General features: G+C 62.5%; 1 protein-coding gene across 1 annotated transcript in view; it reads right to left on the reverse strand.

The window, feature by feature from the left end:
* Positions 1-154: 154 nt before the first annotated feature.
* Positions 155-12,421, reverse strand: part of MAP3K6 (mitogen-activated protein kinase kinase kinase 6) — a 13,265-nt gene continuing 998 nt past the window's right edge. The window contains exons 2-30 of the mRNA XM_040645561.1: positions 10,970-11,375; positions 9,535-9,674; positions 9,435-9,458; positions 8,988-9,178; positions 8,704-8,872; positions 8,258-8,364; positions 7,667-7,837; positions 7,469-7,581; positions 6,693-6,852; positions 6,307-6,469; positions 6,119-6,226; positions 5,947-5,996; positions 5,757-5,852; positions 5,527-5,614; positions 5,306-5,439; positions 4,948-5,075; positions 4,558-4,694; positions 4,144-4,249; positions 3,512-3,669; positions 3,221-3,413; positions 2,976-3,114; positions 2,518-2,677; positions 2,198-2,374; positions 1,821-1,926; positions 1,416-1,587; positions 1,212-1,324; positions 1,043-1,116; positions 682-758; positions 155-466 (exon numbers count right to left, since the gene is read on the reverse strand). Coding sequence (XP_040501495.1) covers positions 376-466; positions 682-758; positions 1,043-1,116; positions 1,212-1,324; positions 1,416-1,587; positions 1,821-1,926; positions 2,198-2,374; positions 2,518-2,677; positions 2,976-3,114; positions 3,221-3,413; positions 3,512-3,669; positions 4,144-4,249; positions 4,558-4,694; positions 4,948-5,075; positions 5,306-5,439; positions 5,527-5,614; positions 5,757-5,852; positions 5,947-5,996; positions 6,119-6,226; positions 6,307-6,469; positions 6,693-6,852; positions 7,469-7,581; positions 7,667-7,837; positions 8,258-8,364; positions 8,704-8,872; positions 8,988-9,178; positions 9,435-9,458; positions 9,535-9,674; positions 10,970-11,375 — 3,951 coding nt within the window. The 3' untranslated portion in view covers positions 155-375. The remainder of the gene's footprint in view (positions 467-681; positions 759-1,042; positions 1,117-1,211; positions 1,325-1,415; positions 1,588-1,820; positions 1,927-2,197; positions 2,375-2,517; positions 2,678-2,975; positions 3,115-3,220; positions 3,414-3,511; positions 3,670-4,143; positions 4,250-4,557; positions 4,695-4,947; positions 5,076-5,305; positions 5,440-5,526; positions 5,615-5,756; positions 5,853-5,946; positions 5,997-6,118; positions 6,227-6,306; positions 6,470-6,692; positions 6,853-7,468; positions 7,582-7,666; positions 7,838-8,257; positions 8,365-8,703; positions 8,873-8,987; positions 9,179-9,434; positions 9,459-9,534; positions 9,675-10,969; positions 11,376-12,421) is intronic.

Raw genomic sequence — 12,421 nt, forward strand, 5'->3', positions numbered from 1 at the left:
GATGTCTGGTTTTGGGCAGCGAGGGTGATGGCAGGAAAGGGTGAGGGAACTGAAGAGGAACAGGTGAAGGAACTTTAGACTCAGACAGAAAGACCAGAAAGCTGGTCCCAGGCCGCCCACTCCCCATACCTCAGAAGTTGCCACGGCCCAAGCGTACAAAGGTGTTCTGTTTAATAGTCTTTGCCTGGTGGTACTTGATATGCTTGGGACATCTCTATGGATGATTCCCCCCACTGGGGTAGGCCTGGGCCCTACCCTGCCCCCATCCACCTGGCCTCCTCCAGTTGGCCCTGAGACTTGGGATAGGTGTTTCAGAAGCTGCTTGTGTCTTCTGCATTCATCCGTCCTTGGGTCCCGCCTCCTGTCTCAGAGCTCTCATTCGGCCTCCTGTCGGCCAGAGGTAACTGGCGTGGGTCCCGCTCGCTGTGCCAAGATGGCTCTCCAGATGCGGCATACCATCCCTCCCCTGGGGAGAGCGGGCTCGGTGTGGCTCAGCCAGAATAAGGCCCTGGGCTCTCTCTGTTACCCCACTGTCTGCCTGATGCCCCCTCTGCCCCCAGGGGGACCCTGGTGTCCCTGTAATTTCCAGGGAGGAACCAAGGCAGGCATGTAGCCGGGGGTCAGGATCTGGCCACCATGAAGCCATATGCGTGGGGCATTCCTGGAGGGCTCAGGACATACCTGATGCGGGTATAGATGAGGTCATCTCGAGTGGCACAGGTCAGTAGGGTACGGAGGTTGAAGCTGTGGTTCAGCAGCTGGTTGTGGACAAAGACCCAGATGCAGAAACAGTGGAAAAGAAAATCAGAGGAAGATGTGTGCAGAGACCCAAGTACTAGCTCTGTTCTGCTACCAGTATGGATAGGGCAGGTGACAGCCCTCTGGGGCCTGTTTTCTCATCTGTACCATGGGGGGTACACTAAGTGCTCTTCCAGTACTGAGATTCTGTGCATGAGGGAAAGCGTGAGAAGAGCTGAAAGATGGGCAGAGATGGAGTCTTTGGTGGGTGGGGGTCAAGGATGGTCGGCACTCTCCCCCTCACCATCTGGATGGTGCCTGAATCCACGTTCAGTTCCTGTAGCCACTGCACCAGGCCCTGGTCCACCGTAAGAGCAGCTGTCGAGGAGAAGTCAGGTGGTCAATCCAGGGGTACCTCCTGGCAGAAGCTGCCTCACACTTGCTGTGAATGTTGCCCAGCCAGGTCCCCTCACCTGGGGGCTCTGTGGCCAGGGTGCAGGTCCTGGCCTCCCCGTTCACCCACTGTAGCGCCTGTTGCACCAGGGCCTGGCACTCCCGTTCTTTCTCAGCCAGGACATCTCGGAGCCTGTTGGAGAGCGCAGAGGCTGGGCCAGTAGAATGCAATGGGGAGGGAGGGTGAAGCTGGCCCGGAGGCCAGGGGCACACGCGTCCCATACCTGTCAGTCTCTGCTCGCAAGAGGCCCAGCTGCACCACCGGGGGCGGGGGTGCCTGCTCTGGTTCCCCCGGGAGTCGGCTGAGCTGGACCAAGGTCTCCTGCTGCTTGGAGTGGGGTTCCTCTTCTTTACTCGACTCCTCTGACCTCGGTGGGACCTCCTCCGTCTCCACCTCTGCCAATCCAAGGGATTGGGGTGAGCTCCGGCAGGGAAAGGACGCCCATTTGGGACACCCCCAGACACCCGGCAGAGGGCGCAAGGCTCTGGATGCCCAGCTGTTCCCTCCTGCCCTGGTCAAGCCTAACCCCCACTAACCACGCCCCCTACCGGCCCCACGCGTGCACGTCACGCCCCCAACGGGGTTACAGCCTGGCCGGCGGGCAGGACAACTTCGCTCTCGGGTTTACCTGGGCCCAGCACAGCCAGGGCTACCCGCACAGCTCGACTGAGCAGCGAGTCCAGCACGAACATCCAGTGTGGGCGGATCTGGCGCCGTCGGAGGATCTGCTTCACCTGGAGAGGGAGAAAGGGCGAGGCGGCCTCAGAGGTGGGGCTCAAGTTGGAAAGGCCTAGAAAGCCTTGTGCCAGAGGCAAGTCGGGTAGGCGGGCTTGGGGCAGAGGGAGGAGCTGGGAAACTAGGATTGGGTAGATGTCCCTTTTCTGATGGCTGTATCTTTACAGGGAAGACATGCAACCTTGCAATATCAAGTCCTTGCACATTCCCAGGCACAGGGAGCTCACTACCTCTTATTGGGCTGCCCGAACCGTAAGAAAGCTCCCTCACCGCATCTGGGAAGGCGAAGAGCGGTCCGTGCAGAAGCGCAGGCCCTAGGCCTTGGGCCCGCAGCTGCCCCTGCAGCGCCCGCAGCTCCTGGGCCAGCCGCCGGCGGTTGGGAGTGTGGATGTGCGCCCCGAGGCAGCGCAGTAGCTGTTCCACATGATTCCTGCCCAGATGGGGCCCCTGAGGAGGAAGAGGGGTTGGCAGTGGGTGGGTTCCCACCTGAGTCAAGAGAGTTGCGGGTGGGGGTGGAGGCGTGGGGCAGCCATCCGCCGGCTTCCGGTCCAGGCTTCGCCGCCAGGGGGCGCTGCGGCGGGCACACCCACCTGCTCCTGCTTGGGGCACAGACCGTCCGCCAGCGCGCGCCGCTCCTGCTCCAGCACGGCGGCCAGCATGGCCTGGCGCTTGCTCTCCTGGTGCAGCAGGCTGAGCCCAGAACTCTCCTCGGGGGACGTGGGCTCCTCGGCCCCGGGTTCCTCGGGCACCCTAGTACAATGGGGAGCTGCAGGTGGACGGAGGGGGGCAAACCGTCCAGCCACCTCCACCCCAGGGTTTGAATCCTGGCTCTGCTTTTACTTTGATGCCCACCCCACAGGAGGAAAAGGGAGAGTAGCCTGGCACTGAAGCAGCCAATAAATACAAGTCAGGGCATCGGGGAGGAGGCACCAAAGGCCATCCTTGCAAGTGGTTGGAGGTGCCCAGGCCCCCAACGGGGGCTTTTCCAGAGGGAGTACAAGCGCAAACCCAGATGAGGCAAAGCCGCTCCAAGACCCTGGGCTCTCACCGGAGCTGGCTGGTGTCTCCATAACTGAGGCAGCGCTTCGGGGGACTGGGTGGGTGCTGAAAGGGTGCCTGAGGGCGTGGGAATGTCTGGGGCTGGGTGGTTGGGTCCGCTGAGGGAGTGGGGCTGGCCGAAGGGGCGTCTGCGGGAGGGATGAGGCTGTCAGCCTGGGCCCCCCTTCAGCCCTCTCACTGCCGCAGCTCCTCTCCCTCACCCCAGTGTGCCCACTCCCTCCACCTGCATATTACCTGTGGGCCGCAGTGCATGTCGGGGGGAGCCAGGGCTGCGGCTCCTCTTCCCAGGCTGCAGGAAGGGGTCCCCTAGCAGTGCTTGAGCACTGGCTCGGAGGCGGGGGTCTGGCTCAAAAGTTCGGAGAAGGAAGGCTTGGGCCTCCGCTGACAGAGAAGTGGGCATTGGCGGATGCACCTTGTACATGCCCACCTGGGAGGGGTCAGGGAGGACAAAGGTCAAGTTTCGAGGTGTTCAGGGCTAGGTCTGTCCCCACCCCACCTCATGAGCCAGGCCAGGAGGGGTCTCACCTGAAACATGGCAGCCTGCGGGCTCCCCAGCTCATGGAAGGGTGGGCGACCTGTGGCCATCTCGATAACAGTGCAGCCCAGTGACCAGATGTCAGCTGCCTTCCCATACCCTCGTGGGCCCTGGTCAATGATTTCTGGCGCCATATACTGTAGGGTCCCTGGGGCAGGAGCAGGAGCCATAATGCTCATCTAGGCTTGAGATGATGCGGGGGTGGCAGGGGCTCTCCTCCTCTAACTACCCGCGCCCACCCCGAACTCTGTCATCCACACAATTCCCATCACCTACCCTGGTGGTCAAACCATCCTGAGTTTCCTCACTCATCTTAGACTCCATTGCATGCCAACTCCCTCACCCACGGTCGGGTACAAATACATCCTGGACAGCATCGTCCACTCCGAACCCCATCACACACTTCTGCCCGCATCAACACTTCCGGCCTGCATTTCAGGCACTAAATTCACTATCGTCACCCACTCAAGCTCCAGTTCTAGAGTCTATCACCTCACCCCTGGCTCAATCCCTGGCCCTTGGTTCCGTGCCCCATTAGGGCTCTAACTCCATGGCCAGGAGAAACACCATTCCCTGGAAGGTCCTAAGAGTTCTTCCCGCTCACCACCCCACACCCCGTTACCTGTGAAGGTCTCAGTGCAAGGCGTGATGCCTGCCAGCCTCTTGGAGGTGCCAAAGTCAGAGATCTTGAGCAGCCCGCTGAAGGTGTTGATCAGCACATTGTCCCCCTGGGTAGAGTGGACGTTGTGCTCCGTGGACATCAGGCTGGGCTCCTGATGGCGGAACTGGACCCTATACCGGGATCCCATCTCCTACAATAGCAGACTGACCCTGCCTCTATCAACGTCCTCCCTCTGCCATCCTACTTATGACCCTCTGGGAACTGGCGCCTCATTTGGCTTCAGGTCTGAAGTTCTCTCGTTCCCTAGGGAGCCTGCTTGATGCTTTGCTAAGGGGTCTGCCTTCTTAATGTAAATTGCTGGTCTCTGTCTAGACTCGTATGCCCTCCTGTCCCCCCTCCACCAGCAGGGCTTACCTTGATGTCTCGATGCACTATGCGGTTGTCATGCAGGTAGCCGAGTCCCTGCAGGATCTGGCGGGTGTAGAAACTGATGGTGCTCTCGTTGTCCTGCAGGGGTCCCCACACTGACCGCAGCAGGGAGGACAGGCTGCCTGGGCAGATGCAGTCCAAGATCATCATTGGCACCCACTCACTCCAGCCTTCAGCTCTCTGCTCCAGGCCCAGGCACACCCATGCCATGACCCAGACTCCAGCACCACCCAAGTGCACTGCGTCAGCTAATTCTGGGCCACCCCACCCACACATGGGAGGATTCATTTTCCCCAAGGGTTCCCCACCCCTGCCGGGCCCCATCCCCCTGCCCCACACTTCCAGTTCCACCGCCATCCCACACAGGGCACGTACCTCCGGGCACTTCCTCCATGAAGATCTTGAGGTAGCCGCCCTGGCTGGCCGAGCCCAGGTAGCGCACGATGTTCTTGTGCCGAAGGCGTTTGTGCAGAGCTATCTCTTCGTGCAGGGGCTGAGAGAACCTGGGGGCAGGGAGGAAGAGAGGAATAGGCCGGTTTGGGGCAGAGATGCTCACCCAACTCCAGCACCAGGCAGACCACGCCCCCAGGACCTGTCCCAACCACAAGCCCCTCTCTGACCTTCTCCACCTTATCCCCAACCCACAGCTCCTCCAGACCACACGGCCCCGCGTGCTCCCTGCCATTCTGCCCACAGGACCCCCTCCCCGCCCGCGCGGCCCCGCACACGGCACCTGCTGTCCCGCTCCGGGATCTCCTTGATGGCTATGCGCACCCGCGTGTGCCGCTCGCGGCCCGCGTACACCACCCCGTAGGTGCCCTTGCCCAGCACCAGCCGCTCGCCCGTCTCCGCGTACTCATAATCAAACTGCGGGGCGTGGGCGAGATGGGGGCTCAGCAGGGCCCCCGGCCCTTCCCTCCCCTCTCTTCGCGCTCCCGGGCCCCCCTTCCTCACCTCCAGCACCTCCCCCACGCCCTCCGCCTCCTCCGCGGGCGCCGTGGAATCCGGATTCGTCACCAAGGCTTGGATCAGGCCGCAGAACCTGAGGGTGAGGGAGGTCAGGCCGACGGGAGGGGCACCTCGGGCGGAAACTGACCCCTCCTGGGCCGAGAGCACCCAGGGAACATGTCCCTTCCTTTCCCTCGCTCCCCTGGCACCCCGGCCGTCCGACGGGCTGCACGCACCACTGGCAGTGCCCTACGCTGGGGAAGCACAGCTGCACGTCCTGAGCCGGGGGGAGTGCGTAGAGGAAGCAGCAGCGCTCGTCCCGCTTCGAGGAGCTGGGAAGGAAGAACCGCTGTGAGCGCTGGCCAGCCCACGGAGCACCCCTCCTCCCCCCGCTCCGGGGACCCGTCCCCAGGTCCCGCCTCTCACCTGACACCGCAGATGGAGGCCACTGGGAAGGTCCAGCTGGAGGGAACGTCCTGGCGGAAGAAGGTGGATCTCAGGCGGGGGCTGGGGGACCGGGAGACTGGTTTGGGGATGGGAGAAAGGTTCCAGAGAAGGGGTGCAGAGTGGTGAGTGGGGGTCCTCGCAGTGACTTCACCTGGCTTTCGGGCTCCAGCAGGCTCAGGGTCACTGCGCTCACGGGATCAGTACCCTGAATCTCGAGCCTCGCAGGCAGCAGCACCTTGTTCATCTCCAGGACCAGCACCTGTGCAGGACAAGGAAGGGGGTGGGTTAGAAGGGGCCCGCCCCTCTCCCAGGTCCCACACCCGCACTAGGCGGCCTCACCAAGCACTGGTCCCCTTGGGTACAGGCTGTCTTGAGTGGCTGACAGGACTGTAGCAAGAAGTGCAGCCAAAAGTGGGCCCGGTGTGGGGGTCCTTCGGGAAGCTCCAGGGTGGGTCTGAAGTGCTGGTACAGCAGGAAGGTTTCCATCATGGACACCAGGTACCTGCAGGCACAGCCTTGTCCTCAACTCAGCCCCAGCCCCAGCCAGCACTGCCAGGGAGAGCGGACTGGCTTGGGTGTAGCCAGAACATGGGCACCAGGTGTGGCAGGCACTGGTCTGGAAGGGGGCCCATCAGTGGCTCCGGGCTCAGGCCCGATTGCCGGTGGGTGTCCGTGCAGGAGCAGGCAGCTGGGGCCAGGCCAGGACCGCAGAGAGGGCCACCTACCATATGGGAGCGTTGAGCTTGTACAGCTGCTCTGCGGCCAGTGCCACCTGGGTGAGGTCATTGGCGAGGATCTGCGCTCCCAGGTAGAAGCCTACATCCCAGTAATACTGCATCTTCTCCACGCAGCCTTTCCGGGCCAGCAGGCAGCCCAGCTTCATGCCTGGGAGAGAGGGGTATGAGCCCTAGGGTGTTGTTGCAGGTTTGGGCAAAGCCCAGGTGTGGGCCACAACATCCATGTGGGCAGGAACATAGAAAGAAACAGGTGAGGGGTGCCTGGGTGGCACAGTCAGTTAGGCATCCCACTCTTGGGTTTAGCTCAGGTCTTGATCTCGGGGCCGTGAGATCAAGCCCCGCATCAGGTTCCACACTCAGTGCAGAGTCTGCTTGGAATTCTCTCTCCCTCTGCCCCTTCTCCCACTCCTTCTCTCTCTCTCTCTCTCTCAAATAAATAAATAAATCTAAAAAAAAAAAGATATAGATGAAAACTTTGGTATGACTCTCAGGTGGGAGTAGGAGCTCAAGCTGGGGAACAAGTGTATGTCGAACTCGGTGCCCAAGGAACACAGGTGTGGGCGTAGGAACACCTGTGGCCTCAAGGGCTCTTGAGGGCCCAGGACAGGTCTGACGGTCCAGATGCGGGTTCAGGCAGAATAGGTCTGAAAGGGGCCAAGGCCAGCCCCAGCCCCAGCCCCAGCCCGGTGTTCTCTCTCCCCGCACTCTCCCCCGGTCCCTCTGAGGCCTGCTGGTGGGACGAGGGGCGCAGGGCCGGGACGCACCGATGAGCCGGAGCTCCTCAGAGTCCTCAAAGCGCTGCCCAGCAGCAATGAGCAGCACAGCCGCGTTGATGCCCGAGTGGAGGCTGGGCTCTACGTCGAAAGCCTTGCGATACCTGGGGTGGGGGAGGGGAATCAGGGCTGGCCCGATGCCCACAGCCCCGTCCTCCAGCCCACGGTCCACTCGCTGGTGCCCCCTACCAGTGATAGGCCTGCTCCCGGTACCCAGCATCCTGGAAGCCAGAGCTGAAGAACATGTCCTTGTAGACACGGCCGCACATGCAGTAGAGGTCAGGCGCCACAGAGCCCTCACTCTGGACCAGTGGCAGCAGCACGGCCAGTGCCTTCTCCCGGTCCCCAGGCCGGTTCCTCCTGGGGAAAGGGGAAGACAGGCCGGGGGCTAACCTGCCGGCCCTGCCCCACTCGATCCACGAACGCCTAGACCCTGAACAGCAGAGACCCTTCCAAAGGCCTGACAATAATGAACCCAGAAGCGCTATGACTCTGGCCAGTACTGACCTTTCTAGAAGTAATGATCCCAGATAGAAGTGATTCCTAACAGCTGTGACTCTGAGGGACAGTGACTGTGGCAGCTGTTTGCATTCGGAGGGCAGCAGCACCAGCCCACCACACCCCAGGCGGCAGTCATAGAACCACAGGGCCCATGTGACATCAGTGTGACCCTGGTCAACGAAGTCCCTGAACAGCACGGATCCCACAGTGCAGTGACCTCACACGGCAGAGACCCATGTCCCCAGGCGGCTAGGACCTGAGCCTTGCTCTGCCACTCACCGGTTGAGGGCGAACGTGTAGTGGAAGCAGACGTTGTGCTGCTCAGCCACGTCACAGGTGGGCAAGGCCTGCAGTGTCTCCACCAGCTCGATGATGGCTGAGTAGTCCTGCAGGGGGGATGGGCACACGCTGGCACGATGGCCTCTGGGGGGGTCCCATCGCCCCCCTTTTCCCTGAGGAAAACCTTGAGTTTGGGGTCCCCTGACACCCCATCTTCCCATGCCCCACACCTTACACAGAGAGCCCACTGTGCGCCCCAACTTCCCTGCTGCTCTGGGAGATAGTGACACGATCATCCCCTATTACAGACAAGGAAACTGAGGCTCACAGGCACCAGATCATTTGCTCAAAGCCACCAGACCGCGAGTGGCACAGCCAGGAGGCGGACTGGGCTTTTTCCGACACCTAGTGCCGCTGCCCTGTCTGCCTCTCGGAGCGCCACACACCTGCACGTCGCGGTAGGACAGCAGCAGGTTCATGATGATGTCGGGGCTCAGCAGCTCCACGCTGTCCAGTCTCCGCTGCAGGCGAGCCAGCTCCTGCCGCAGCTGCTGCCCGCAGAACCGCTCCCGGGCCCGCCGGATGTCCTGCCGGATGGTCTCCCGGAAGTAGCCACTGATGTCCCCAGCAGGGGAGGGAGGGGGAGAGAACGATGGGGCCGGTCCCTCAGCCCCAGCCCGCTGTGCCCTCACCAGCCTCCTCCTGGCGCCCCCTCTCTGCACCCCATTACCAAGAGTCCGTGGGCGTGGTCTCCAGCAGGCGGGCCAGCCGGCCCACCAGGGGCGTTAGCAGGGCCTCAGTGCCCACCCCGGCCTGTACCAGCCCATCAGCCAGGCCCCTCAGGAGGCCCGCATCACCGCACAGCACCCGACCAGTGGCTGTCACCACATAGGGGATCAGCGTGTAGCTGCCAACACAGTCCTGGTGGGAGGGAGGCAGGAATCAGGGCAGGTCAGAGGTCGGCACCAGGTTAGAGAGGGACAGTGAGAGGGTGAGAGGTCAGCACCAGTGGGGATTGGAACAGCAGGGAAGGGGCACACGTCAAGAAGGTTGGCAATAGGGAACAGAGGGCCACACGGATAACAGAAGAATTAGAGAGGTCAGAGGTGACTGAGGAAGCCAGGAAAGGTGGTGGAGGTCGAAGGGCAGGTTGGAGCGAAGGGTGGATTCTGCTCACCGAGTTCTTCTGGAAAACATCCTCCTGCAGGGGACAGTCAGATTGGTATTCTGGCTAGGCCCTACCCCAGCCCGCCCCCACCATCCATCCGGGCACCTACCCGAAGGGCCTGCAGGTCAGGGAGGTCAGCCTGGGAGCAGAGGAGCACGTTGTTGGTCATGCTGAAGCTCTCCCGCACACCGAGGTGGTAGAACAGAGAGGGCTGTGCCAGGGAGCTGCTCACCTCCAGCACCACCACGTCTGTGGGCACACAGGTGGAGGCCCTGAGCCCCGAGGCCTCGCTCGGTGGGGAAGGAGACTGGGGAGCCATCCTGGCTCAGATGGCCTTCCCATGGGACTCCAGCAGGGTCCAGTTTTTGCTCTGGCCTCAGTTTCCCCCTTCTAGGTTCCTCTGGCTCTTATACAGAACGGATGGTATCTGTGGTGTTGCTGGAGAGGATTGAGCTCAGCGGGCTGGGACCCTCATCCCACTGTTCAGAGCCTGTGGGCACTGGGCGTGGAGAAAAGGAGCTGTGCACCAGCCGCCAGCCTGTCCCAGGCCATTTGAAAGGCAGGTGTTGCGCAGACACAGAAGTCCCCTACCCTGAGTCCTCAACGCAGTCTCTTGAAAGGGGCCGATACCAGCAGTGTGTGTAGACAGTGCTGTGCCTGCGTGTGTATAGCTGTTTGTACCTCTGTGTGTGACAGTGTCTGCGAGGGCCTGTGTGCGTCAACATATGTGAGACGTGAGAGTCTAAGGACGTGTCTTTGTGTCCTCGAGGTCGAGTCAGCCTTCATTTTTAGGCTGCGATTTTAGGGCCATCAGACAAGCTTGTTCCCAGACTCTCCGATGAACAAGTGTCAGGGGCTGGGCGTCCGGGTCGGCGGAAGGGAGGGGTGACCAGCGCGGGAATAGCCACCTTTCTGGCCCCGCCCCCTAGCGCCGCTACCCTGCCTCCAGCTCCGCCCACTACCTCGCAACTTCAGGGGCCTCATAACTTAAGCTCCTTCGGCCAGAATCCCGCGCCGAAGGATCCTTTCGTTTCTCTTTCTGCCTCTCTAGCCCGATCCTCGGAAGTAGTGTGTCACCGCCTCTGGGCTCCAGCCCCCCAAGAACCGCCCCTTTCCCTAGTCCAAGCTCCACCTCCCAGGATCCGCCCTCACGAGCTCCAAGCGAGATCGTCTTGAGGCTGAGCCCTCCAACCCCACTGTTGAGATACCACAGTCTGCCCCGCACCCAGCCTCGCCTCAATGCTAACCCCGCTGCCCAGGCTCCGTGCCGACTTCAGAGTGCTTTAAGCCCCAACCCTGAACCCCGGAGGCTCCGGGCCTGGATCCACTAAGTCCCGGCCCAAGCCGGACCGTGCTCCAGATCCCCTAAATTCCACTTTTATCATGGCCCTACCTCGAACCCCTCAAACTAGCTCACCTTGTGGCCCCCAGACCTCACACCCATCTCGGGGTCTCCCCGGAATCGCCGAACCACGCCCCTTTCGGCCCGCCCCGGGACCTTAAGCCCCGCCCCATCCCCGGCCCCGCCCCCAGCGCGCTCTCACCCGCGTTGTAGAAGGAATCCAGCGCCGCGGTGTCTCCCAGCGCCAGCGTCCCGAAGGGCAGGGTACACAGCTGCGGTCGCGGTCGCGGTCCGGGGAGCTGCGCGCAGGCCTCGCGCAAGCAGCGCAGGGGCAGCGGCTCCGCCTCGGCTCCCGCCTCGGCCTCCACCCCGGGCTGCGGCTCCCGGGTCAGCACGTAGACCACGCTGAGCGGCCGGCTTCGCGCGCAGCCCCGGCCCGGGGGCGCCGCGTGGGGCCGGCCCCGGCTCAGCGCCTCGGCCAGCGGGTCCTGCCAGCAGCTGCCGGCGGGCTCCAGGGCTCCGGACCGCAGGCACGGCCCTGCCGTGCGGGGGCGCTCGGGCGTCGAGCGCCCGGCTCTGGGCACCCGGGGAGGGGCAGGAGCCAGTGGCTACGGATCCAGGGATCTCAGTATCGGGAATCTGGTACGGGATCTGAAAATCCAGACTCGGCCAGAGGTCCTGTTCCGGGGATCTGGAGCCCAGGGCGAGATCCGGGGTCCGACTTGCAAGGTCCTGAGGATCTGAAGTCGGGGATTGGGCCCCGGGAATCTGGGACATCCAGTGATCGGCGGCTCAGAGTCACGTAGGGGATCCCGGGAATAGATCCGGGCGTGTCCACCACCCGGACTCCGCAGGAAAGAGTCTGCCGTCGCTCTCCCCTGCCCTCACATGTAGGCCGGGCCCAGCCCTTTCCCGGCCGACTGGGAAAGCTCCACCCTCGGCCCTGGGGCAGCGCCGCTCCCTAGCGGCCCCGGGACTTGGCCTCTCCCCTCCCTCCTCTCCCGCCAGAACTACCGAGACTGGCGGCTTCCGGAACAGCCTGTGCCCCTGTGCGGGCCAACCAGTGTGGACTGCTCAGGGCAGGCGCCTATAAGGTGTGTGCCCAGGCCAGGGCTAGGGGGGGAGGTGTGGACCGCAGGACCTGCCCCGCAGGGATCTGCTGAATGAGTGGATCTCCAGAGACATCAGGGTGTGCAGAACACAGTGAAGAGCCTACGTGATCCGCGGCCCTGCTGTGCTGGCAGGGAGGGACTAGAATGGGGGAAGCCTGCTGCTTGGCCTCCCAGGAGCACGGTACTTGGCATCTGAGCCCAGGCTTTGCCCTTTCGCCAGGGGGCTGCTTTCCCCAGAATCTAATTTGTGGAGCCTTGCTGACCTCTGACCTCCAGCCTAACATGACCATGGGACGGGAGTCCCCGCACAAACTTTACCTACCCGAAGATCCGGAAACCTCAGCCCTTGAGCTACCACAACTGCACAGGCTCCAAAAATCCCTAACCTTCCGGCGTGAGTTAGTGAGGCGGCAGTCTGGTGTTCCAGAACCTCACTGGGTTCTGGAATCAGGAACTGGGGACGCAGAGAGTCTCCAAGATCGCTCGGCTCCGTGCCAGAGCAGCATGCAAGCCCAGGACTACCTGTCAGACTGCAGTTATCA

This window comes from Ursus maritimus, unplaced genomic scaffold (genome assembly GCF_017311325.1).
Source record: "Ursus maritimus isolate PB19 unplaced genomic scaffold, ASM1731132v1 scaffold_32, whole genome shotgun sequence".
Taxonomy (NCBI): Eukaryota; Metazoa; Chordata; class Mammalia; order Carnivora; family Ursidae; genus Ursus; species Ursus maritimus.